Source organism: Amblyraja radiata, chromosome 32 (assembly GCF_010909765.2).
Source record: "Amblyraja radiata isolate CabotCenter1 chromosome 32, sAmbRad1.1.pri, whole genome shotgun sequence".
NCBI classification, from domain to species: Eukaryota; Metazoa; Chordata; class Chondrichthyes; order Rajiformes; family Rajidae; genus Amblyraja; species Amblyraja radiata.
The window spans coordinates 8,649,620-8,673,274 of NC_045987.1; the positions used below are offsets into that span (position 1 = coordinate 8,649,620).

Genomic DNA, 23,655 nt, shown 5'->3' on the forward strand with positions numbered 1-23,655 from the left:
CTGTACCTTCATTCAAAATATATATTTTTAAATTCAAATGGGCTCAGAATAATCAAACAGAGTCAAGGACTTTCCCCCACTAAATGTCCCCTCCTGCCGAGGATTTACGCAGTGAATGCTTGGGGCAAAGAACTGTTCACCTCTCTGTCAATTTCAATGTTAAATTTAATTCCCCCCCCCCCCCCCCCCCCACCCTCAATGTAATATCTCACCCCATGCCATGTTGTCACCTTCTCCCTCCCCCTTAACTTCATCCTCCCCGACACCAAGTGGGCAGTCCTCACAGAAGACTCATGTTTGTACCCATGCACCCCGTGTTTGGGGTCTAACAAGATGTTATGTTCTGCTGTCACTGTCTTTGTGACTATTCATTGATTTTTTAAAAATGTGCCAGTTTTCATTGGTGGGTCAGCAATAGAAGCAGCAGCTTCAAATTCCTGGACATTAACATCTCTAGATGAACTGTTCGGGGACCACCACAAAAATCAGACTAACTGTGCATGTTAATAAACTCAACTTGATTATTTCTTCAGCAAGGAATCCGCACCCCTTACCGACAATCTGTTTCTATGTCCCCAGCTCTCCCCTTCCACTTGGACAACCCTCACCTGGCCTCTTACCCTCTCTTGACTTTTAATTTCAAATTACCAATGTAACAATGACCACCGCAACTTCTCCACACCTTCACACTTTCCAACCTCAAGCCATCTGAATGCCACCTCCCCCAGCCCATCATTGGCTCATCATTCCACAAACTGAATAACCCCACCACTACCAGTCTCCAACTCGCCTCTCCCTCTCACTTTGATACATTGACTACCTTACCTCTAATTTGAGTTCTGATGCAGTCTCAACATGAAACTGACATCCATTTACTCCACAGATGGTACTTTATCCCCCAAGCTCTTCAAAAGGTTCAGGAGTGTTCGTCATATGAACTGAACAACAAAATTCTTATTTATTGCAGCTTTATAGGAGCATTAGTTAACAAAAGAGAAATACAATAAATCAGTTATTCTAAATACAATAAACCGACCAAGATAGTGCAAAGGCCAAAGAAACACATTTTGATATAAACTGAAATAAATTAGATCAGAAACCTCTAGATGCAATTAAGACACTTACAATAGATTGACATAATTCACAGCAAAGGTCTTTAAATGGTAATCAGCTAGAAACCCAGCTGATACTTCTCATTCTCAGCCAAAAAAGGAGTGGGATTAAGTTATTGCACTCCTCTTATAGCATAAGGGATAATCCTCCTTGACCAACCAGCAGACTGACAGTTGATCATATTATCCTCTGACAATCTTATCTCAATCACTGAGGACAACATCATAAGATCCTTCATAAGTTTGAACCCTCAAAAACCTGGTGGCGTTCTCAATACCTGCACCAACCAACTGTCTAGAGTGTTTGTGGGCAACTCATTACAGACATCTGCAGTTCTCAATAATACTGGTGCTCAAAAGAGTAAGATAGCATGCCTTGATAACTAGACATGTAGTACATCTGTGGCGATGAACTTCTTTGACAGGTTGGTTATGGCGCATATCAACCTACCTTAGCAAGAACCTGGACCCACTACAATTTGCCACGACCACAATAGATCAATAAGAGATGCAATCTTGCTAGCTTTCCATTCTGCACTGGCTACTTGGACAATAAGAAAACATACATCAAGCTGCTGTTCATAGACTACAGCTCGGCATTCAACACCATCATCCGCTCAAAACTTACCAAGCTCACAGAACTGGGTCTCTGTGCATCCTTTGCAACTGGATCGTGATGTCCTCATCACAGACCAGATAGCTACGAATTGATAACACTTCCTCCTCGATAACCATCAGCACAGACAGACACAGTATAGTTCCTTCTATACTCACTCTATACCCATGACTGTGTAGCCAGGCACAGCTCCTACCCACCATTAAATAACAATCACGCCATTATTGTTGGATGAATTACTGCCAATTCCTCTTCATCAGGAAGATATTGGAGTTTGAAAATTGTGATCTTCAGGTTCAGGTACAGCATCTTCCCAAAAATCTGACTCTTAAACACTACAAACACCAAATAAATTATTAATAACAATGGTCCTGGTTGAACTAGGGACTCCGGGCTTTTGTTTTGCGTTAACAATGCGTTTTAATTTGTCGATTTTATTTTTATTATTGTGTTATTCATGAGTGCTGTGTTTACAGATCTGTCAAGAGTCAAGTCAAGAGTCAAAAGAGTTTTATTGTCATGTGACCCAGATAGGACAATGAAATTCTTGCTTGCTGCAGCACAACAGAATATGTAAACATAATACACTGTGCAAGTAAGAAACTAAGTCAGAAATAATTCAATTGTTTTGTTTTCGGTTCAATTGACAATTAAACACTCTTGATTCATCCTTCAACTTCCTTCTTAATGCTTGCCTATGTGCTACTCCTCAGCATCATCATTCTAAAGCACAACAGTTTCCACTATATCATAATAATACCCACGTTTATCAAATCACTCTCTTGGCCTGGTATTTATAAATTGTCAGCCTGTCTGTCATTTAGGAATGGTTCAGTGACAAAAAATAAAGTACTTGTCACAAAGACTGTTTCCCCAGACACGGAATCTGTCACATCGCATCTTTCGGAACATTGATTCACTGCTCACAAGCAAGGTATGTTTTCTGACAAAGATAAGTTTTGAACATTGTTTCTGTGACAGATTTAGACTGTTCCAACCAATTATCACCATCCAACTCGCCCATCTTCTGCTGAATCCCTCACCTCAAAACACGAACATTATACACAGCATCATCCCAATTATCAGTTCTCCATGATATGGCAATTCAGAAAAGCATTAACTTCAAAATTCTAATCCTCGCTTTCATGTCTTGCCCCTTTCTATCTGTACGGCCTCTTTCAGCCCCTCTGCATACTTTGAGTTTTGGCTTACTCAGTAAAATTATTTAAAAACAAAATCACTCCACCATTTAGATCCAAGTTCCTAAAAGCTTGGAGATCTTCTCCTTTATCTCTAAAGCGGTGATTGCAGATTATATTTATCTTTAAAGCTGAGACAGATAGGTTTCTTGATTAGTAAGGGCATCAAAGATTACAGTGAGAAGGCAGGAGAATAGGGTTGAGAAGGAAAAATACTTCAGCCATGATTGAATGGCAGAGCAGATTCAATGGGTCAAATCTGCTCCTATGTCGTATGATCTCTCTACCCCTCCTGAAGACTAAAATCCAACTTAAGTTTTAAAAGTTTAGTATTGCACCACTACCTTCACATGATACAATATCAATTTTCTGTTTGATAATGTCAGTGTTGTTTTGGAATATATTTGCTATGTTAAAATCATTACATAAAGTGGATACTGCATCTTGCATACAAAAGGACAAAACCCATGAATTCATAAATGCTAAATTCCAAAAATTCTCTAAACTATTGCATTTAGGAATACATTTAACACAAGCGCTCTTCGCAAAACGCAAATAGATTTGACACAATGCAATACAAAAAGTCTTCTGACCAAAATCAAGTAGGATAGCCCATGTTCATTCAACAATTGTTTATGAATTGACCTCTAATTTTCATTCTCCTTGCACAGAAGAAATACAGAAACGGTATCACATGGTTATTTTTCCATTTAAAAAAAAAGGCTAGTTAATCTCAGTTTCGTGACAACATTTTTTTTTAAACTCTAGGAGAGGTAGAGATCTTTAAAGTATGAAGAAGGGTCTCAATCCTTCCCTCTAGAGATGCTGCCTGTCTCACTGAGTTACTCCAGCATTTTGTGTCTACCCTAGAGATCTTTAAAATTATAAATGGCTATTTAAAGGAGAAAAAAAATTTCATTTGTAGGGAAGTTATCCAAAACGGGGGTTCATAAATACAAGAGAACCACCAATAAATTCAATGAAGAAAGAACATTTTGCTGATGGGGCAGGGTAGGAAGAGCCTATTATATCCACTCATGCAGATTTGGACTAGATGGGCCAAATAGCCATCCGAGGCGTTGAAAATTCTATGCAAATAGAAATTTCTGCACAAGGCTATTCTACTCAGTGAGCATAATGATGAAATAAATAGAATTATCGGTTGAAAAATGAAAATACAACAGGGGGCAGCTTAAGTGGACCACAAAGTCACAAAGCAGAAGGATGCAATGGTCTTTATAATTTTCTAGAAATGCCTTAAATGCCTTAAATACTTAATTTATTTATATGCATGATTGTCCCAAACTATTCCCAGGGAAGTGGCAAAATACACCTTATAAAGTGTAGAAAATATAGTAATGGGATAAGCAGAAAAGGGCTGAGTAAAACGTCCCAACCCCACATCTAACTGGTTCCCCATCAGGCAGATTACCAGAGTACTCCTCAGTGGAGAGGACAGATATAGTAAAGTCGTTGCTCAATACAATCAATGATACTTCAAGGGGAGAATGTGCTTGGTGGAAGATAGTAAGTTTGAAGTATAGCAGGCTACTTAACTATTCAAGGTACACAGTTAACAGAAACCAAGTAGTTAGCAAAACAATATTTAAAAAGAACATGATGCCTTCTAAAGGAAATAATTCACCAAATCCTAGGCAAGTTACTTCACCATTCACATCAATCATTAGATTGAGTGTCCAATGCATAAGATACCACAAATATTTTTACAAAGTTAGTATACAGCATATTATAAAGGCTTCCCACAACCTATTAATACTCTCAAGAAACATCAACTGCACCGATCCGTAAATACTTGATGCAACCTGTGACGACAGTGGATGCTGATTACTTCATACAATAATAGTCACATGATCATTTCATGTTACACAATAAACCCCAAATCACAAACAATCAATTAAAATATACAGCTTCTCAAACACTGTTTGCCCTCTTGTCAATTACTATAGCTTAGAGGACTACAAAATGTTGAACATCAAGAGCAACACAAAGCTTTAAGTCACAGTAGAACTGACAAATTAAGTATAAACATTCAATTAATATCGACAATCCCACTTAAGTTAATTATTTTTAATATTAATATATAACAGTAAAATTTAAAAAATGATTTAGTCGAGAGCAAGTAAAATTTCCTTGGCTTGTTGATCCAGTCCTTTGAATTGTTCACGACTTCCAGAATGCAGGTTTTAGGTAGCCCTTCGGTAAAGGAAAATCTTTTTGTTTCAAGCTTTTCTGTAACGCAGACAGACAGGAGAAATCAAAAATTTAGAGTCATAGCATTGTCCAGCGCAGAAACAAGCCTTTTGGCACGCCACGTCCATGCCAACCATTTTGCCTGTTTACACAGATTCAATTTACCCATACTCAGTCCATATTCTTCTATGCCTTGCCTATGTCCGTGCAAGTGCCTATTTAAATGTCTCATCATCGTATCGGATTCCATAATTTTTCTGGCAGCAATTTTACAAAATAGCCATTTGGTTAAAAAATCCTTCCTATCTCCTTAACTTATTACCGTACCATGGGGAAAAAAAGATTCAGACGATCTACCCACTCTTGGCCCCTTATATTTTCAAATACCTCTAAGATCACCGAAACTAACCCAGCTTGTCTAATTTCTCCCCATATCTAAAGTCCTCCAATCAATGCAACACCCCAGTTATCCCCCTCTGCATTAACTTCAGTGCAAACATATCCTCCTGTGGTCAGAAAACTAGAAGGGCACACAATACTCCAATACACTGTATAGGACTGAACTGCAGATGCTGGTTTAAAACAAAGATACACACAAAATGCTGGAGTAACTCAGCGGGACAGGCAGCATCGCTGGAGAGAAGGAATGGTTGATGTTTCAGGTAGAGAGCCTTCTTCAGACTGATCGTCATTCCTTCTCTCCAGAGATGCTGCCTCTCCCGCTGAGTTACTCCAGCATTTTGTGTCTAACTCCAAATACACTAACCAGTGTTTTTACAGATGCCCCATAACATCCCAATTTTTATGCCCTGATCTATGATGGCAGACATGCTAGGAGCCTTCTTCATCATTCTATCTACTTGTGTGCCATTTTTAGGAAACTATGAACTTGAAAGCCGAGATCCTTCTGTTCATCAAAATTCCTTAGTGTCCCACAAGGCATCACCATGCACTCATCTGGATTAAATTCCAGTTATCAATGCTCCGCCCAACCTTCCATTGGATTTGTATCCTGCTTTACCTTTATATAATCTTCCTTGCTATTGATAAATCTACTAATTTCAAGGAAGGCATTGCTGGTGAAACTCTGCAGGTTGAGCAGCACTTGTAGGAAACATATTTCTCAGGCAAATCTGATCTAAAAGATCAGATATGTTGTACTGAAGCCCATTCCAATTTTATTGTTAGAATCTTGTTTATATTTTTCAAACTATTTTAAAGTTTCAAGATATTTTAGACTGGACAGCTGATCATAACATTAAATAACTAGCCGCTGAAAGATGGCCAAATTTCTTGAATCACTTTTACCACAAATATTATTTTAAATTACGCTAATGAAACAAGTAAAGGCACTTTGAATTCTGAAATGTGCAATTTGAAAACAATGTTATTTAACATGTGGAATTCTCCTGCAATGTGTAGAATACACAAGCTTTATTAATGATTGATTGAAAGATTATAGCATGAAAACAGTCCCTTCGACCTATCAAGTTCACACTAACCATTGATCACGCTAGTTCTATGCTCTCCCTCTTTCTCAACCATATCTTACACACTAGGGGCAATTTACAGAGGTCATTAACCTAGTGTCCAGTGGATAGACCAAACAGAAATGATCTTCGATTAACATTAATGGCAGCAAAATTACTTTTTCCAGGTATTCTCTATTGGGATTATTTATGTGAATTGGCTTGGATTATCAAAGTCATGCAAGGTGCTAAATAAATCAAAGCTTTCTGGTACTTTCAATCTGTATTTGTAATACAGAAACTTGGCTTGAAATTGAGTGCACACATTAAATGTCAGCAGGTTCCTTGCTCCAATACGTTAATCCCTCTATTCCTCTACTGTGCATTTAGTTGCCAAGCCTTCAAATTCTGAAATTAACCCCTACTAAATCTCTTGGCCTTAAATTTCAGTTGATAATGTTCCTGCAAAGCACTTAGGGACACATTATTGCATTAAATTAAATATAAATGTTGCTATCTCTAGGTCCTTTTGCTGACATGTGTATTTAATGATCACTGTATGGGGAGAGGATTTTATTTTACTCTATACACATCAATTTGAAAACGTCCAAAAATCATAGCAGAGCTTGAATTGAGAAAATATATCATACATAGAGGAGCACTTACCTCGAGGAATTGGCGCAAACGGATTACGGCCCCAACTTGACCATTGCCTGTAACAGCTTCAATCCTGAAGAAAAATATCAGAAGTAATTTATTTATATTTTTTAATACACACATATTCATAGATTGTTTGTAATATCAATTCATCTCAAAGTGCTTCCCGATGTGTAGTAAGATTAGCAAAATCTGTCATTTTACTAAAAATGTAGCTGTTGATTTACACATGTCAATAACCTACAAACAAGTATTATTGTAAAAGCTTTATCTAATTTTAGTGATTTTAGTTCAGGGATGAATATGCTCAGACTCAGTAAATAACCTCAGGTCAAAGGAAAAACTGAACCTCAGACAAAGTAGGCGCAAGGGGACAAATTACCCATTCCTGCACCTTTTTCTGAAGCTGTTTTCAACTAATATTATTAAATTATAGTTACTCTTTCTTTATCAACACATTTTGGGGTGCCTTTAAATCACAAAAATTAGTAAAGTAATACGTTATTTTTGTTTGCAAAATAACATCAAACTTAATAACAGTAACATAACATCCCAATATTCTTGGATTATCTTTGTGTATTCCATGAGGGGATAAATATCCGCTACCATCATTAGTTTCCTACCTGGGGAAATATTCAGTCATGATTAGTCGGATCATTTTCCAGAACTGATTCTGGTACTTTAACATCAAAGCATGGCCACAGACCTGTTGGGGAAACAAGTAGCAATATTAAACTCCATAATATTAATGGGAATAATACACATCTACCTTGTCATACTCCAGTGCAGGCTATAACTTAATGTATTCCACCGGAGCCTCCTCTTTGAAAAACCTATCCAATGAATCCCCCTCCCCAGTAAATTCCTCATTTTTTCTTGAAAGTTACTATTGCATCTCCTACAAACAAATACGAATAGTAATTCTGGAAACATTCAACAATCTGTGCAGAGAGAAACTGAGTTTACGATTAAGATCAAGGAGCTACCATCAGATCTGGGAAGAGCTTGAAATACTTTTATTTGGACACAAAGACATGAAGAAAGAATGAAAGGAAAAATATGTGATAGGGTATAAGGCAGGAGAGACAGTGACATAATCAGTGATATTCTCAAGAGTAGGTGAAAATACAAAACTTCTGATATCACCAAAGGATTCTGTAAAGAAAGCTGGATAAAGGTACTGATAAAAATAACTTGTTGATTCAATGTTGAATGTTTAAGGGTGCACTGTGCCAGTCAGAAGATAATATGTTGTTTCTTGATCTTGTATTGAGCTTTATTAGCACAATGTCAGAGGGCAAGGACAGAAGTCAAAGAGGAGTGAGATAGACAATTAAAGCAACAGGAAGCTTGGAGTCGTGCTTCATGCTTGAAGTGGTCATCCAATTTGCATTTGTTCTCTCTAATAGAGGCAAAGAACACTGGAAAAGTAGCAGTGGACTAAATTATAAAACCAAATAAAAATACTACTGATGCTGGAAATTTGGAATGAACACACAAGGGTGGAAATACTCAGCAGATCAGGCCGTGTCTGAGGAGACAGAAACAGGGTTAACCTTTCATCAGTTTTTAAATTGTTAAAGCTGTTTCGCTGCTTATTCACCCACAATGTCAAGTAGAAATAATTTCTTTAGTCAAACCATCAAATATTTTTGAACGCCTATGCAAATTCTCAATCTTTCCCACTCCAAGGAGAATGATACAATTTTTCTAACATCAACATAACTGTTGCGATGTCACTGTCCAAATAACTGAAGCCTTACACCATGATAAAGGTCCAAAGACTTTATTAACGTTACAGCATCGGTAACTTCATGCTAGCACATTTCTCTAATAATGTGGGAACCAGGCAGGGAGGGTTACTGTAAAGCTAGTGGGCGTAACTGCAAAGTATGACTCATAACATGAGTGACAATGATCAACAATAATCAAACGTCCTAATTTATAGTACGATTCTACTGCATTACCTCTGCGCTATCTCTTGGCTTTGGCTTTGGCTTACTTATTTCAATGTGGTGCTTCAAAGTTGTCACAAGGCTAGTTGAGGTTAAGCTTTGCATATATGATATGGTAATCATTGAAAACAAAGTCCATTTATCCAAAAAAAGTCTCCCAACCATTTCATTATTCCACAGCCTACCAATAATGATAAGGGTGTCTGAATTGTTGAAGCAGTTTTAAGTGGAATCCAAAGTCTAGTTACTGTCTGTTACTTACATTAGAAAAATAGTATGATGCAAGTAGTGTCATACCTCCAAGAAATCAAAGAGTAGTGTAGCAGTCACGTCAGCCAATGGTTCCATGTTTAACATCTGAGCCAACCAGCGCCAAGCATGATTCAGGTCATGTGGATGTTCCTAGGCATAGAATCATACAGTAATTGTTGTAATGTCAATTTCAATCATTAGCAAGTCTCAATAGAATAACGCAACTATCTTTCTTAGATCTGGACTGTTACACAAGGAAGAGGAAGGGAAAAATATATTGATAGGGATAGAAGAGGTGGGAGGAGGCTTAAGGTTGACACACTACCCTTTCCTTGCTATAAATTCTACATTATAATGCAGTTATAATGCTGTATAATGGGTAGTACCTGTGGAACTCCTCTTTAAAAATTTATCAGCTAATTTAAAAATTGAATTTGCGGGAAGGGGTAGTCATTGAAATAAATACACAGCTTGTGTAAATAATTGTACTGTGAGAGAAATGTAGGAACACAATTTTAACACATTTAAGATAAATTAATTTTACAAAGAAAATAATCCCATGCTCCAGATTTCAACACCTGTGCACAGGTATGAAACTCAGGTGCGGTAATATCTGATTTCACGCTCCACGCCTGAACTTGCCACCAAGGTAAGGGGTGTTGCATGATTTACTGAGCCAAGTAGCTAACTGCAGTTTCATCAGTTAATCACTACCCATTTCTGGCACATCTAGCATGGATTCATTCATTTGTTTTAATTAAGTTTGACAATCCCATTTAAAGATGGTTTAAATTATAATTATTTACTTTTTCATCCTCAATGCTTCTACACATCTCTGATAGTCATACATTCAGCAGCAGAAAAAGCCTGCTTGAAACAGGCCCCAGGGCAACACCAGAAATGCAATTGGGGCAGCACAGTTGAAAAAGTTTAGTGCGGGAAGGTGCAAGCTAAGTCCAATGCAATGTGGTCCCATATTCATTAGGGTTTGATTCAGATTTGGACAAGTCAGCAGTTGAACAAATCATCGTTAATTGCACAACTAATGCAATAGCATTTGGTTATTCTACTTACCCCTTGCTTTGTTCCATAGGGCCATCTTGACACCATGATGGCTGCATACAGACGAACCATTCCAGACATCCGTTTCAGAAAGTTGTCCTGCTGCTCAACACAATTTTCCTGCACTCTGTACCCCAATAACCTACCAGCAGGGATTAAAGGAGAAAACTTTAATTATACTTCCGGAGGGAAGAGCAATTTGCAGTTCTACTGGTTCACTTCATCACCCCCAGAAAGAATCACAAAATGAATCCTTAAACACAAACTTACAAAGAAAGGAGTTTTAATAGAAACAAAGGGTTGTTTATCTTCAACATTAACAGTTTCTCTCTCCACAGACACTGTGCGACCCATTAAGTATTCCCTGCAAATTATATTTATTTCCGATTTCTAGTACATTTGTTTTTGTACTAATAGAAACACCATCTCATACGAGCTCTGAAAAGGATGGTTTGCCAGAAGTACTAAAATAGTAAAATATGGAATTTGTATCAAGCTAAACCATGAAAATATGATCACAGTTCAAATGATGACGATGGTCCAGGCAACCCCATCACTTTCTGCAACCTCCTTCATTCTTCAGCCAACAATCAGCTCCTTGCTAACATTGGCAGCAAGAGTTTTGTTCTGTCACACTAAACCAGAATATTGATCTCCCTCCTCTACTCTGACTAATGACCCATTATAATCCAACAACAGTGCTATAGTTGGTAAACTTCAAGATGCCATTGGAGCGGTGTCTGTTCATAAGCATAGAGTTTTATAAATTTACCAAAGCTACTTCAATTTTGTTTTTTGGAAACTATAATTTTACTTCATTGTTTTATTGAGAGTCGCAGATTGCACAACAGCTTTCTTCAGTAGAGGAAAGCAATTTGTATCATTGTACTTTTGAAACAGCCACACAAGAGGTACAACATCAACATAGAACAGTACAGCACAGGATCAGGCCTTTTGGCCCAACATGTCTGCACCAGCCATGATGTCGATCTAAACTGAGACCACAGCTCCTCCAGTCACATACAGGCTGGGGCCCCGACCACACCGCCGCACTTCATATGCCACTGCCTAAGCCACACCCCACTCTCCTCTAAGCCACCATCCGCCTGTAATGGTCTTGATCCAGCTCCAGCCCTGTCATTTCTTCCTGCATTCGCCCTTTCTGATGCTGGCCTCAATAGCCCTGCACCCACACCTCAGAGTTCCAAGATGATGTTGACCTCTTCTTCCATCGCCCCTTCTCCCCTCCCCCTCCAGTCTGAAGGGTCCCAACCCAAACTGTCAGCTGTCCATTTCTCTCTACAGACCTTGCTTAGCTTACCAAGTTCCTCCAGCAGTCTGATTTTTGCTAAACTAATCCCATTTGCCAACACAAGACTTGTATCCTTCTATTCCCAGTCTGTTCATATTTGTCTAAATGCTTCTTTCATGTTGCAATCATACCCGCTTCTACCATGTTCCAAGCACATACCGCTCTGTCTATGGAAACATTTGTCTTCCTTTAATCTTTCTCCTCCTCAAAAACCTATGCCTTGTGGCATTTGACATATCCACTCTGCAATAAAGACCATCTACCCTATCATTATCGATCAGAATTTTATATACTCTATTAGGCGTACCCCTCAGTTTTCACCCCCCCCCACCAGAGAAAACAATCCAAGTTTGCTCAATCTCCCCAAAAACCGAATACACTCCAATCCCAGCAACATACTAGTGAACGACACAAAGTTGTCTACAGCGTTTACATGGCAACCCAACTTTTATCAAATAAATTGCAATACATAAATCAATATCTTTTTCGAAAATGGAAAAAGGCCAACATAGAAAGGTATTTACAAAAGCCACAGCGAGACAGCTGAAGTAGCTTGTCATTGTAGTTAACGGGTTAGAAGCACTAAAACAACGGCGATGAATAACCACCTGGCAGATAGCAGAAATCAGATCAGTTATGCTTGCAGTTTTGAGGGTATAATGTTGTTTGGGGGCTTCTACCTTTGGTATTCTTCCTTTGGTAACCCATCTTTCCATGAAGGGAAAAACGGGACTGCATAGGGACACTTTCGGTGCAAGTGGGCCAAGAAAATATCGCCAACCTTCGGGTGAGACTCCCAGATCCCTGAAGCAACCACTGCTATTGGAAATGCAGCTTCATGGTGAGATGCAACCTCCTCCTCCCCTTGTTTCTGCAAATAATAATGAAATAAAGCAACATTAGAATGGGAGCACACACTGTACTTATGGCTTTCCAATTAAAATCAATAACATTTTATACCCGACCCAAACACCAAAGAATTTAGGATGGGTTTTTTTCCACCATGTATTTATAACAGATCGCATAAAATCAACCTTTTGTATCATGAAATGTAATGTTCAAACGGCTTGCAGAAGAAATTGCAAAAGCACCTTTGCCGCTACAGGTTCAATGGTCCGTGCAGGAAGGAACTGCAAGATGCTGGTTTAAATCGAAGAGACACAAAATGCTGGAGTAACTCAGCGGGACAGGCAGCATCTCTAGAGATAAACAATGGGTGACTTTTCAGGTCGTGACGGGTCTCAAAGAAGATCCGTCTGAAGAAGGGTCTCAACCCAAAACGTCACCCATTCCTTCTCTCCAGAGATACTGCCTCCAGCAATTTGTGGCCATCTTCGGATCAATGACCTACTCTGCTGCATCGTACAACACCACGATGGAATGCATGTTAATTATAATTACAACATTTAAAAGATGTTAGACAGAAAAATAGGTGCAGGAGTAGGCCATTCGGCCCTTCGAGCCAGCACTGCCATTCAATATGATCATGGCTGATCTAAAATCAGTACCGCATTCCTGCCTTTTCCCCTCATATCCCTTGATTTCTTTAGCCCCAAGAGCTAAATCTCTCTTGAAAACATCCAGTGAATTGGCCTCCACTGCCTTCTGTGTCAGAGAATTCCACAGATTCACAACTCTCTGGGTGAAAACCTTTCCCCCATCTCAGTCCTAAATGGCCTATCCCTTATTCTTAAACTGTGACCCCTGGTTCTGGACTCCCCCAACACCGGAAACATTTTTCCTGCATCTAGCCAGTCCAATCCTTTAAGAATTTTATATGTGCATATGGACAGGTACATGGATAGTGAGGTTTGGAGAGATATCAGCCCTATTTCAGGTACACATCGTATTCAACATAGACAAGTTGGGCCAAAGGACCCGTTTCCTTACTGTATAGCTCTGTGACTAATATTTGCTCTTCTCTATAGCACTTAGTTAAAATGAGCTCTCATTATCCCTCTGGGAGTTTTGAATGCAATTAATGCTTTATAGATACATAGGGAAGTATGCCTCAATTTTGCAGCTGATGAGATTCTTCAAAACAACAGAAAAACAGGCATTTGGTTTTAACTTTAAAGGATAACAAAACTCCAAAGCTAGAGAGAGAGGAATGAGAAGTAAAAACCATTAACAACTGGAAATCAAGAAATAGTATCTGCCCATCTCCTTCGGACACTCCGGTTAAATGAAGTATTAAGAATGAGAATTATTATTATTAAATCATTGAAAACATTAGCGACGCAGTGGTGCTGGTTCCGACGGACAGAATGAGAAGAAAAAGAAAAAGATAGTTATCTTAATTCGCACTGAAACAAAAACTCTACTGCTACAGTGAATAGAAATCTCACCTGAACATTATCTTAATTTCTCATTACTTTGAGAAGCTTTACTATAAATATCAAGAGATCAAGAGTGTTTTATTGTCATATGTCCCAGGTAGAACAATGAAATTCTTACTTGCTGCAGCACAACAGAATATGTAAACATAGTACACTGTAAACAATATGATAAACGAGAGAGCAAAAAAAATTTGGGAACCTCAGACGTCAGTAGTGAGAGGTTGAAAAGGTCTGCAAAAACCCCAGCCAGTTGGTCTGCACAGGTTTTGTGAACTCGACCAGATATACCATCAGGTCCAGGCGCTTTCCGAGGGTTCACCCCCCCTGAAGGATCTTTTGAAGTCGGCCTCTGTGCTAATTAATAAGTTTCGTTTATGGATACAGCGTGGAAACTGGCCCTTCGGTCCACGCCGACCAGTGATCCCCCATCCATTAGCACTATCCTAACACTAGGGATAGCTTACAATCTTTACCGAATCCAATTAACCTACAAACCTGTACGTCTTTGGAGTGTGGGAGGAAACCGGAGCACAGAGGGAAAACCAATGCAGTCACGGGGAGGACGTACAATTTCCATACAGACAGCACCCATTGTCAGGATCAAACCGGGTCTCTGGCGCGTAAGGCAACAACTCTACCACTGCGACACCATGCCGCCCGAGGATATCAAGAGGTCATAAATGGGAGCTACACCATTTTTTTTTCTTTTACATGTATTTTAGCGCACATAGCAGGTCCTTGGTTTGACATTGCACAATCATTTTACAGGCATTAATATTAATTGCTCACCACAAATTTTTCTGCCAGTTTGTAATAGACAAACTCCTGACCTTGTGGGTGTTGAGAAATCGACACCAACTTCCCACCTGATGATATTTGCTTGCCAAGGAGGAGGTTATTGATCTTGTCAAAGATTTCACGCAGGTGAGATGCTTGGCGATGAAGACGGGGAGGGGTACAAAAAGAGCGCAAAAATTATTTGACATGTCTTTTGTATTTCAGCAGAAGAAAAATGATTTCACTGTGTGCAGTATTTTCACTATTGTATTTCAACAGAAAATAATACATCAATCAAATGTTTACATTTACTTCAAAACAAATCCAATTCTAGTTCACATCTGTTTGTCACTGATGCCCCCGCCCCCCCATTTATTGAGTTGTTTAAATTATCCCAGTATGTACTTCTACTTCTGTGCAAACATAATTGAGAGTGAACTGCCCGGATTTCCACAAATAAATCCCAAAGGAAGTCTCATGTGCCATGTGTCTCAGGCAAAACAGTACTTTACATTGTGTTGGATACCTTGGCTGGAAAGTTTGATGACATGGTAAAGGAAATAAATTCCAGAACACACTCCACATACTATAAAAGCAGAAACTAAATTGTAACGATGAACAGAAAAGTCTCTGGCTGAACAAATGTCAAAAGACAGACTTGCATTTAAACAACCGCTTTCACATCCCGAGGATATCCTGAAGCATCTGACATCCGATGATGTACTTTTGAAATGTAATACCATTAAAACTCAAAATTTGCAGCCTAATCTACACAGAGAACTCCTACAAATGGCGATGTGAGAAATTATCAACCATTTTTACCGACTATTAAAAATTTTAGGACATCATATGAATGCGAGTCCAAGATATTAACCAGGCTTGGGAATCTTGCCCCAACAACCACAGAATGCATTTGTTGCCGAGAGGCTTGATGGTGTTAAACCAACACAACAATCAAAACACTTGCTTAAAGCAAAGCCAACAACAATTAAGATCTATGCAATCTGATATTAATCACTGGGTTAAGTGTAATACTACTTCCAGTTTTGTTTATTTTTGTCTGCCTTCTTACCCCTCTTTGGTCTACAGTATCACAAAACTAATAGTTCACCCAGAGTAAAGATCGTTATATACCAATTCTAGATATTCAGATAAAGCCTATTATTTCACCAGGTTCCATCTAATTCTTGATGATATTATACTAGTTCAGTAATTTATTATCTTTTTTTATCAAACCATCTATTTCAATGATGTTAACTGAGAGATACATTTTAACTAAAAAAAACACCCTTAATGTTCGAAATAATACCAGATATCTATTCTCCAATTCTAATTAACTAAGCACTCTTCAACAACTCTTTTTCTGCAGATGCTATCTCTCCTGTTTAGTTTTCTGCAGCCGTGCTCCAGCAAGTAATCATAAACTTCAATAGATTCGGGAGGCAATAGGAGAAAACCCCTAAATAGAACAAATGATTAGTATGAGACCATGAGGTCAGAATTTATGTATGATGGGGCATGGCAGGAGAAATTAAAGGAAGGGGCAAATTGTAGAACAGATAAATTATGGCATTACTAAATTGAAAAACAAAAATGTGTTGTTTTTTTTCCATTTACCTGCGACAGAAGATATTTGACCAACGGGAATAGTTGCTGTCTTCTGAAGATCCATTTTAATCTTCTTAACCTAGAAACATATGTACAAACTTTTCTGAGTGCATTATAACTTAAATGGGAAATATTATTTACTTATATTGATATTGGGTAACATTGCCTACATGTATTAATTTTCCAGCCAAGTTAAATAGATTTTGTATTTTTTAATTAATTTTTCAGGTTGTGACTTTTATAAGTAAAATCAAGGATTCCTAATTATCCTTGAGAATGTAGAGGTAAGCCACCTTCATGAACTATACTCTCCTTCTAATCATCGGATTCTACAATAGGGTTAGATGGGGATTTCAGGATTTAGATGCAGCAACAATGAAGGATTGCCACACATTTTCCAGTCAAAACGGTGTACAACTTGGATGAAACCCCACAAATAATGGTGCTCCCACATACCTGCTTTTTTTCTAAAGTTAGATTTTTGTCAGATGAGTCAAGTTAAATAACTAGATTGCACTTTGTACGTGGCACACACTATGTCGAGAGCTAAATTACAGACAGATTGTAACCATAGGATACTTTGCTGAAATTATTTAGGTGATAATTCCTTGTTCAGTTACATAAAAAGGTACAGTAGAGAATCATGTATGCCACAATGCAATGATTTACAGCCCTGCAAAACTCATACAAACTGTAGAATGGAGAATTAATTGTACCTTCCAGGGTTAAAATTGCTATCAACTATCACCCAACTGTAACGATCGGCTTTCTCTTCAAAATGCAAATTAAATCTGATGCTCCATAAAGTCTAAATGAGGCCAGTTGGAGAGATTTCCATTGAAAAGTTTACAAAAGGGACTGAACTATGTTGACAACGTTCGTGCAGAAATTGTCTGGAAGTAAAATTATTACAATTTACTTCAAAAGCATTTAATATTATTTTACCTTACTATCCTTGCTGTTGTTAAGATCATTAATGGATGCTGCACATTGATTACAGCTATCCTGCAACCGTTGATACCATTGCAAAATGCTTGAATCTGCCTTTAATTGTAGCCCTATATAGAAATAAAAAGATAATGCAAATTAAATTAGATTTTAATTCATTGTTTGTTTCCACAAATCTTAATTTGTTTGTACAGTTCTAATAAATCAAATACAAATTATTTAAATATTACCTGAATAACACAATCACACTTATTAGTTTTGTTTTATTATTGTCACATGTACTGAGATACAATGAAAGCTTTTGTTTGTGCACTATTCAATAAACATAGAAAATAGGTGCAGGAGGTGGTCATTTGGCCCTTTGAGCCATTCATTATGAGCATAGCTGATCATCCACAATTAGTAACCCGTGCCTGCCTTCTTCCCATATCCCTCGATTCCGTTAGCCCCTAGGGCTCCATCCAACTCTCTTTTAAATTCATCTAGTGAATTGGCCTTCGCTGCCTTCTGTGGCAGAGAATTCCACAAATTCACAACTCTGGGTGAAAATGTTTTTTCTCATCTCAGTTGTAAATGGCCTCCCTTTTATTCTTAGACTGTGGCCCCTAGTTCTGGACGCCCCCAACATTGGGAACATTTTTCCTGCATCTATCTTGCCCAGTCCTTTTATAATTTTATACGTTTCTATAAGATCCCCTCTCATCCTAAATTCCAGTGAATACAAGCTCAGTATTTCCAAACATTCCTCATGTGACAGTCCCGCCATCCCAGGGATTAACCTCGTGAACCTACGCTGCACTGCCTCAATAGCAAGGATGTCCTTCCTCAAATTAGGAGACTATAACTGCACACAATATTCCAGATGTGGTCTCACCAGGGCCCTGTACATCTGCAGAAGGACCGCTTTACTCCTATACTTAAAATCCTCTCGTTATGAAGGCCAACATGCCATTAGCTTTCTTCACTGCCTGCTGTACCTGCATGTTTACTTTCAGTGACTGGTGTACATGGGCACCCAGGTCTCATTGCACTTCCCTTTTTCCTAATCTGACACCACTTGAGATAATAATCTGCCTCCTTGTTCTTGCCGCCAAAGTTGGTAACCTCACATTTATCTACATTATACTGCATCTGCTATGCATCTTCCCACTCACTCAACCTGTCCAAGTCACCCTGCAACTTCCTAGCATCCTCGTCGCAGTTCACACTGCCACCCAGCTTTGTGTCATCTGCAAATTTACTAGCGTTACTTTTAATTCCATCATCTAAATTATTAATATAGATTGTAAATAGTTGCGGCCCCAGCACCAAGCCTGGTGGCACTCCACTCGCCACTGACAGAGAACCGTTTATTCCTACTCTTTGTTTCCTGTCTGCCAACCAATTCTCTATCCATGTCAATACCCTACCCCCAATACCAATTGCTTTAATTTTGCCCACATCTCCTGTGTGGGACCTTATCAAAGGCTTTTTGAAAGTCCAGATACACTACATCCACTGGCTCTCCTTCATCCAATTTCCCTGGGGATTTATCAGCCTTCAGTCCCATCAGTCTACCCAATACTATTTCTCGCCTAATGCAAATTTCTTTCCGTTCCTGTCTCCCTAGATCCTCTGTCCTCTAGTACATCTGGGAGATTGTTTGTGTCTTCCTTACTCGGGACAGAACCAAAGTACATGTTCAACTCATTTCCTTGTTCCCCATAATAATTTCACCTGTTTCTGCCTTCAAGGGGCCTACATTTGTCTTTACTAATCTTTTTCTCTTAACATACCTAAAGAAGCTTTTGCTATCCTTCTTTATATTCTTGGTCAGCTTACCCTCGTACTTCATCTTTTCACCCCGTATTGCACTTTTTGTTAGCTTCTTTTGTCCTTTCAAAGTTTCCCAATCCTCTGGCCAAAAATAGATTTCTCACAAATACGAACACTACAATACCTTCTTTATGAGTGGGCTTCTGTTGAGGAGCTGGTGGTGCTACTTCAGTTTTGACTTCTTGTTTTTTCTGAAGTGCTTTCTCCTCTTCTTCTTTTACCCTCTTCTTCTCTGCTGCTACAGCAGCAATTTTCTCATGCATAGCGGCTATCAGCGTTCTCATTTGCAGCAGGGCTCGCTCTGCATTCAGCATGTCCTCTTGTTGTAGCAAGCCACCCTACAAAGAGCAAATTAGTATTTTTTTTAATATGGACATTCACAATGCAAGTAATATGCTTCCTTTCCTGCTCTTGGCAATAAGCGATTTTGGTATTCCGAAATTTGCAAGGAATCATGGGATATGTCAAAAGTCACTCGTGATAAACATTCTCGGCAGCTGCGCTGCTGCATGGAAACAGGCCTGCGTTTCAGCCGCACCGGCCCGGAGCAGTGGCGGCCCAGGCTTACAGCCAGCGTGGGGAAGAAGCGCTAACTCTAGCTCAACTCTGCCTGACCCGCCGGGTTAACCGACAGCCCTGGACTTGGCGCTGGCTGCAAGCCTGGGCTGCCACTGCTCCAGGCTGCCACTGCTCCGGGCCCATGTCCCATCAGTCCAGGGTCACCCCAGCCATCTTCGGCCACCCCCAAACAGGGATGGGACACTCGGGAGGGGACGGTCCAGTGGCAATTCAACAGTGCTTGCCGTGCCGGAGACCCGGGTTCGATCCTGACTACGCAGGTCTGTTTCCATGCAGCAGCACAGCTGTCAAGAATGGTTATCGCGAGTTACCTATGACCTGGGCATGCGCAGTCTGAATACTGAACTTGCTTATTTTCATAGTCTGCACTGGCACAGACGAATCTACTTTTTTCCGTCACTGACATTTCCTCACACACCCAAGGTTTCTTAGTGGGAACAGCTCTGCCAAAATCCACAAGAAAGTGCAGAGTTGGAGATGTAGCCCAGTCAACACAGACCAGACCTCAACATTAACTCCATCTACACTTCATGCTCATTCATGCCACACACACACCTCTGATGTGAGCTTAATAACTCCTGACACCAGGCTGCAAAGTTGATTGCCACGATTACTGTATTCCGAGAGGTCCAGTCCCACAAGGTCCTTCTGTTTCAAGTAGGGCTCGATCTGCATATTCAGATGTAACACTTCTGCCTGGATAGCATTCAACTTGCGCAGTCGATCTCGGCTTTCTGCTTGCCTCTGATGCTCCAACTCCTTCTGCCGTAGCCGCTGCTGCTCGGCTTCTCGTAGTTTCAGGTTCATATTCTACACAAAACAGGAAAAAAGGACATTGAACTATGAAACAGCAGCCAGGATGGAATAGAAAGTTATGCTGCACGCAACATGAGGAAAGGTGGGAGAAAGCGCTGGTTAAAATTAAAACAGATTGTGTAAACTGATTAGGTTTAAAAAGCTTTTTCAGTGCCGTGAATTTTTTTTTTTTTTTTTTAAATACTATGCACATATATGCCAATCTTTAAAAAGCATTCCCTGATCTCTATCTAAATGTTCTCGTATTTAATCTTACATCCATGCACCCTAGCTCTGGAGCTCCTAGTCACCAGAATCATCCTATTGATTATTTTCCAGCTGTGGATATAATTATTGGCGCCTTGCGATCGCCAACAACTCCACTAGGCAGAGTGTAGTCTATTATTCACCTTAGCTTTACGCCGGTGTTCTTCTTTTAACTTTTCTTGACGTCCTCGAGCTTCAAGAGATCTACAAAGGAAATGCTTTGTTTTGGTTTTATATGCAAAATCATTTTGCTCCCTTTCCCCCACAACCCCTCCCCAAAGCCATACGAAAAGTTTTAGATTTGGCTTGCATCTGTGCACAGACCAAAAAAGGACCATCAGCAGGACTGGAACTAATTGATAGTTCATTCAAAGTCACAGTTATGGTGGTCTAAAAAAAAGTCAACCAAACACCAGAGTATTAAACAAAGAAATGTAATTGAGCAACTTAAAATTAAGATAATATAATTTAAGCATTTCTATTATCTTTGATTAATAAAAGCACTCATTATAAATAATAAAATTAGAAAGATATCATTAACACCAGAATCTGAAGATGTTACATCCCCAAGAACAAAAGTGATATAAATTTACTGAAGGAAATTGTCACCGCAGAAATTGTCCCAACTTGTTTCCACATGACCAGGCAATTTAAACGTAAACAAAGATTCATTTTCAGCAATGTGCATCTTACAAATGAAAATAGAAAATGTTCATTTAAGTAGCAGCTTTTAAGACCTCAAAATGCGCTAGATTATTTTACAGCCATGAAAGCACCTTTGGTACGTAGTTAATATATAATGTGACCTAGCAGCCAATATGTCCACAGTAAGAACCAAGAAAGCAGCACTGTAATATGTTTATGTCTGGCTACATAAAGAAGGATAAAATAATGGACCGAAGAAATTACAGGTGAGATGGCTTAATATCAGCGGTGAACAAAATATTAAATTGAAATTATGAAGAAAAATACAAATAATTTAGAAACACTACATTCAAAGATAGCATGGATTTGAGGAAAGATCAGGGTTTTGTTAACTTGATTTAAACTGTGTAGGCCGCATGGATTCTACCAAAGGCATCTGGAGGGACCCACATGGTAGTATGATTAGTAAAAGAAATGCCCACTGGATCCAGAGGAAGCAGTAAGTTGAATCCATAAATGGGCAAAGAGTAAAGGTCAACAAAAGGTAAGACTCCTTTGCTTTTTAGGTTAGGTCCTTTGCTTTTACACATAAATAGAACTCAAGATTAAATTTGGAACTGAAATGAAAATTAAGACTGTGGTTAACATTAAGGAAGAAGGTTGTAAGAATCATTTAGATATAATTGGACAGGTGAGGCCAGGAAAAACACAAACTGAAGAAAATGCAAAGAAATACAAGGTAATGCATTGGGCTGGAAAATAAATGCAAGAGAATACATAATTGTTATAAAATGATAAACAATTTAGAGGAATAAGTGGATCTTGGGAGTGAACATTCAGATTCCTACAGGGGGCAGGAAAGGAGGTAGTAAAAGGAACGCCATTGGGAATTGTCCTTTTGCAAAGCTAAAAAATATTACAAAATGCATAAAACACTCAGTAAGGCCAATGCAATTCCATATATTTTTGGTCATCACACAACAGAAGGTGTGATTGCACTGGAGAAGCTACAAAGGATAGGTTTCTGGCTGAAGAATTTGAATTATGAAGTGAGATCAACCACTTTAGAGATGTTTCTCAAGGCGAGGTTTGAGGTACATAAAATATTCTAGACACTTGGTGTCATGCCTTTTAAAATTACAAACCACAACTGGGACACAGGATTAGCCAAATTGAAAATCATTTTTGTTCTTGACATTGAACAGAAGGGCCAGACTTTTTCTACAATAAATTTCTAACATAATGTTCTCATTTCAGAACTTTGAATGAGAAACAAAAGAATAATCAGGACAATAGGACAAACGTCTGCTTTCATCTTTGAAACAGTTCTGCACACATGGCGCTGCAGTAACCCAATGGGTCAGGCAGCATCTGTGAAGAACATGCATACGCAATATTTTGGGTCAGAACCTTTCGTGCAGTTCCTTGTGTCAGCACATCAGTGACGGTGTCAGAAAGAGCTTTAGTTTAATGCTGTATCCATGATGGTACAATACACCCTGTTATACACAGCAAACATCTTAGATTTTGCGTCAGGAGACTGGGGTGAAACAACAATTCGGTTCTGTTAAACCTGTGCAATTTATACAGAGTGGTATTAAGAGGAAGAAAAAGAGGTACCAGCTGACTTGATTCGTTAACAATTCATCCCTAAACTACAATTATATCTTCAGCACAAGAGAATTAATAAATCCAGTGAGGGGTTAGGGTAAACACATCAGTATAAGTCACCCTAGGGTTATTTTTATTCATTAAATGTGTGGTTAATTATTGAGGTTTATGAAGAGTGGCCAGTTTAGCTATTTGTCTGAAGCGACAGAAAAGCATATCCCATACCCTTCAATTTTCTTACCCTTTCTCCATCATGTCACGCATCTCCTCATATTCCTGCCGTTGCTTAAGCTCCAGGGATTCTTCAAATCGTTTCATTTGTTCAGTGGATGATGTCGAGAGATCATGAACAATTTTCTGTTGAAGTTCCTGGCGATGCTTCAGTTCAGCCTGAGGAGAGATAAAATTAAATTCCATGTTATTAAA

The 23,655-nt window shown here is 38.9% G+C and overlaps 1 protein-coding gene across 3 annotated transcripts in view; it reads right to left on the minus strand.

Annotated features, from left to right (window-relative positions):
- Positions 1–3,315: 3,315 nt before the first annotated feature.
- gle1 (GLE1 RNA export mediator) overlaps positions 3,316–23,655 on the minus strand; it is a 31,215-nt gene continuing 10,875 nt past the window's right edge. For all 3 annotated transcript variants that reach the window (XM_033049069.1, XM_033049067.1, XM_033049070.1), the window contains 13 exons: positions 23,471–23,619; positions 21,117–21,177; positions 20,467–20,721; positions 19,457–19,670; positions 17,515–17,627; positions 16,579–16,648; positions 14,974–15,116; positions 12,526–12,716; positions 10,546–10,675; positions 9,517–9,621; positions 7,888–7,970; positions 7,274–7,337; positions 3,316–5,177 (listed from right to left, as the gene is read on the minus strand). In XM_033049069.1, the coding sequence (XP_032904960.1) occupies positions 5,109–5,177; positions 7,274–7,337; positions 7,888–7,970; positions 9,517–9,621; positions 10,546–10,675; positions 12,526–12,716; positions 14,974–15,116; positions 16,579–16,648; positions 17,515–17,627; positions 19,457–19,670; positions 20,467–20,721; positions 21,117–21,177; positions 23,471–23,619 (1,647 nt within the window). In that variant the 3' untranslated portion in view covers positions 3,316–5,108. The remainder of the gene's footprint in view (positions 5,178–7,273; positions 7,338–7,887; positions 7,971–9,516; positions 9,622–10,545; positions 10,676–12,525; positions 12,717–14,973; positions 15,117–16,578; positions 16,649–17,514; positions 17,628–19,456; positions 19,671–20,466; positions 20,722–21,116; positions 21,178–23,470; positions 23,620–23,655) is intronic.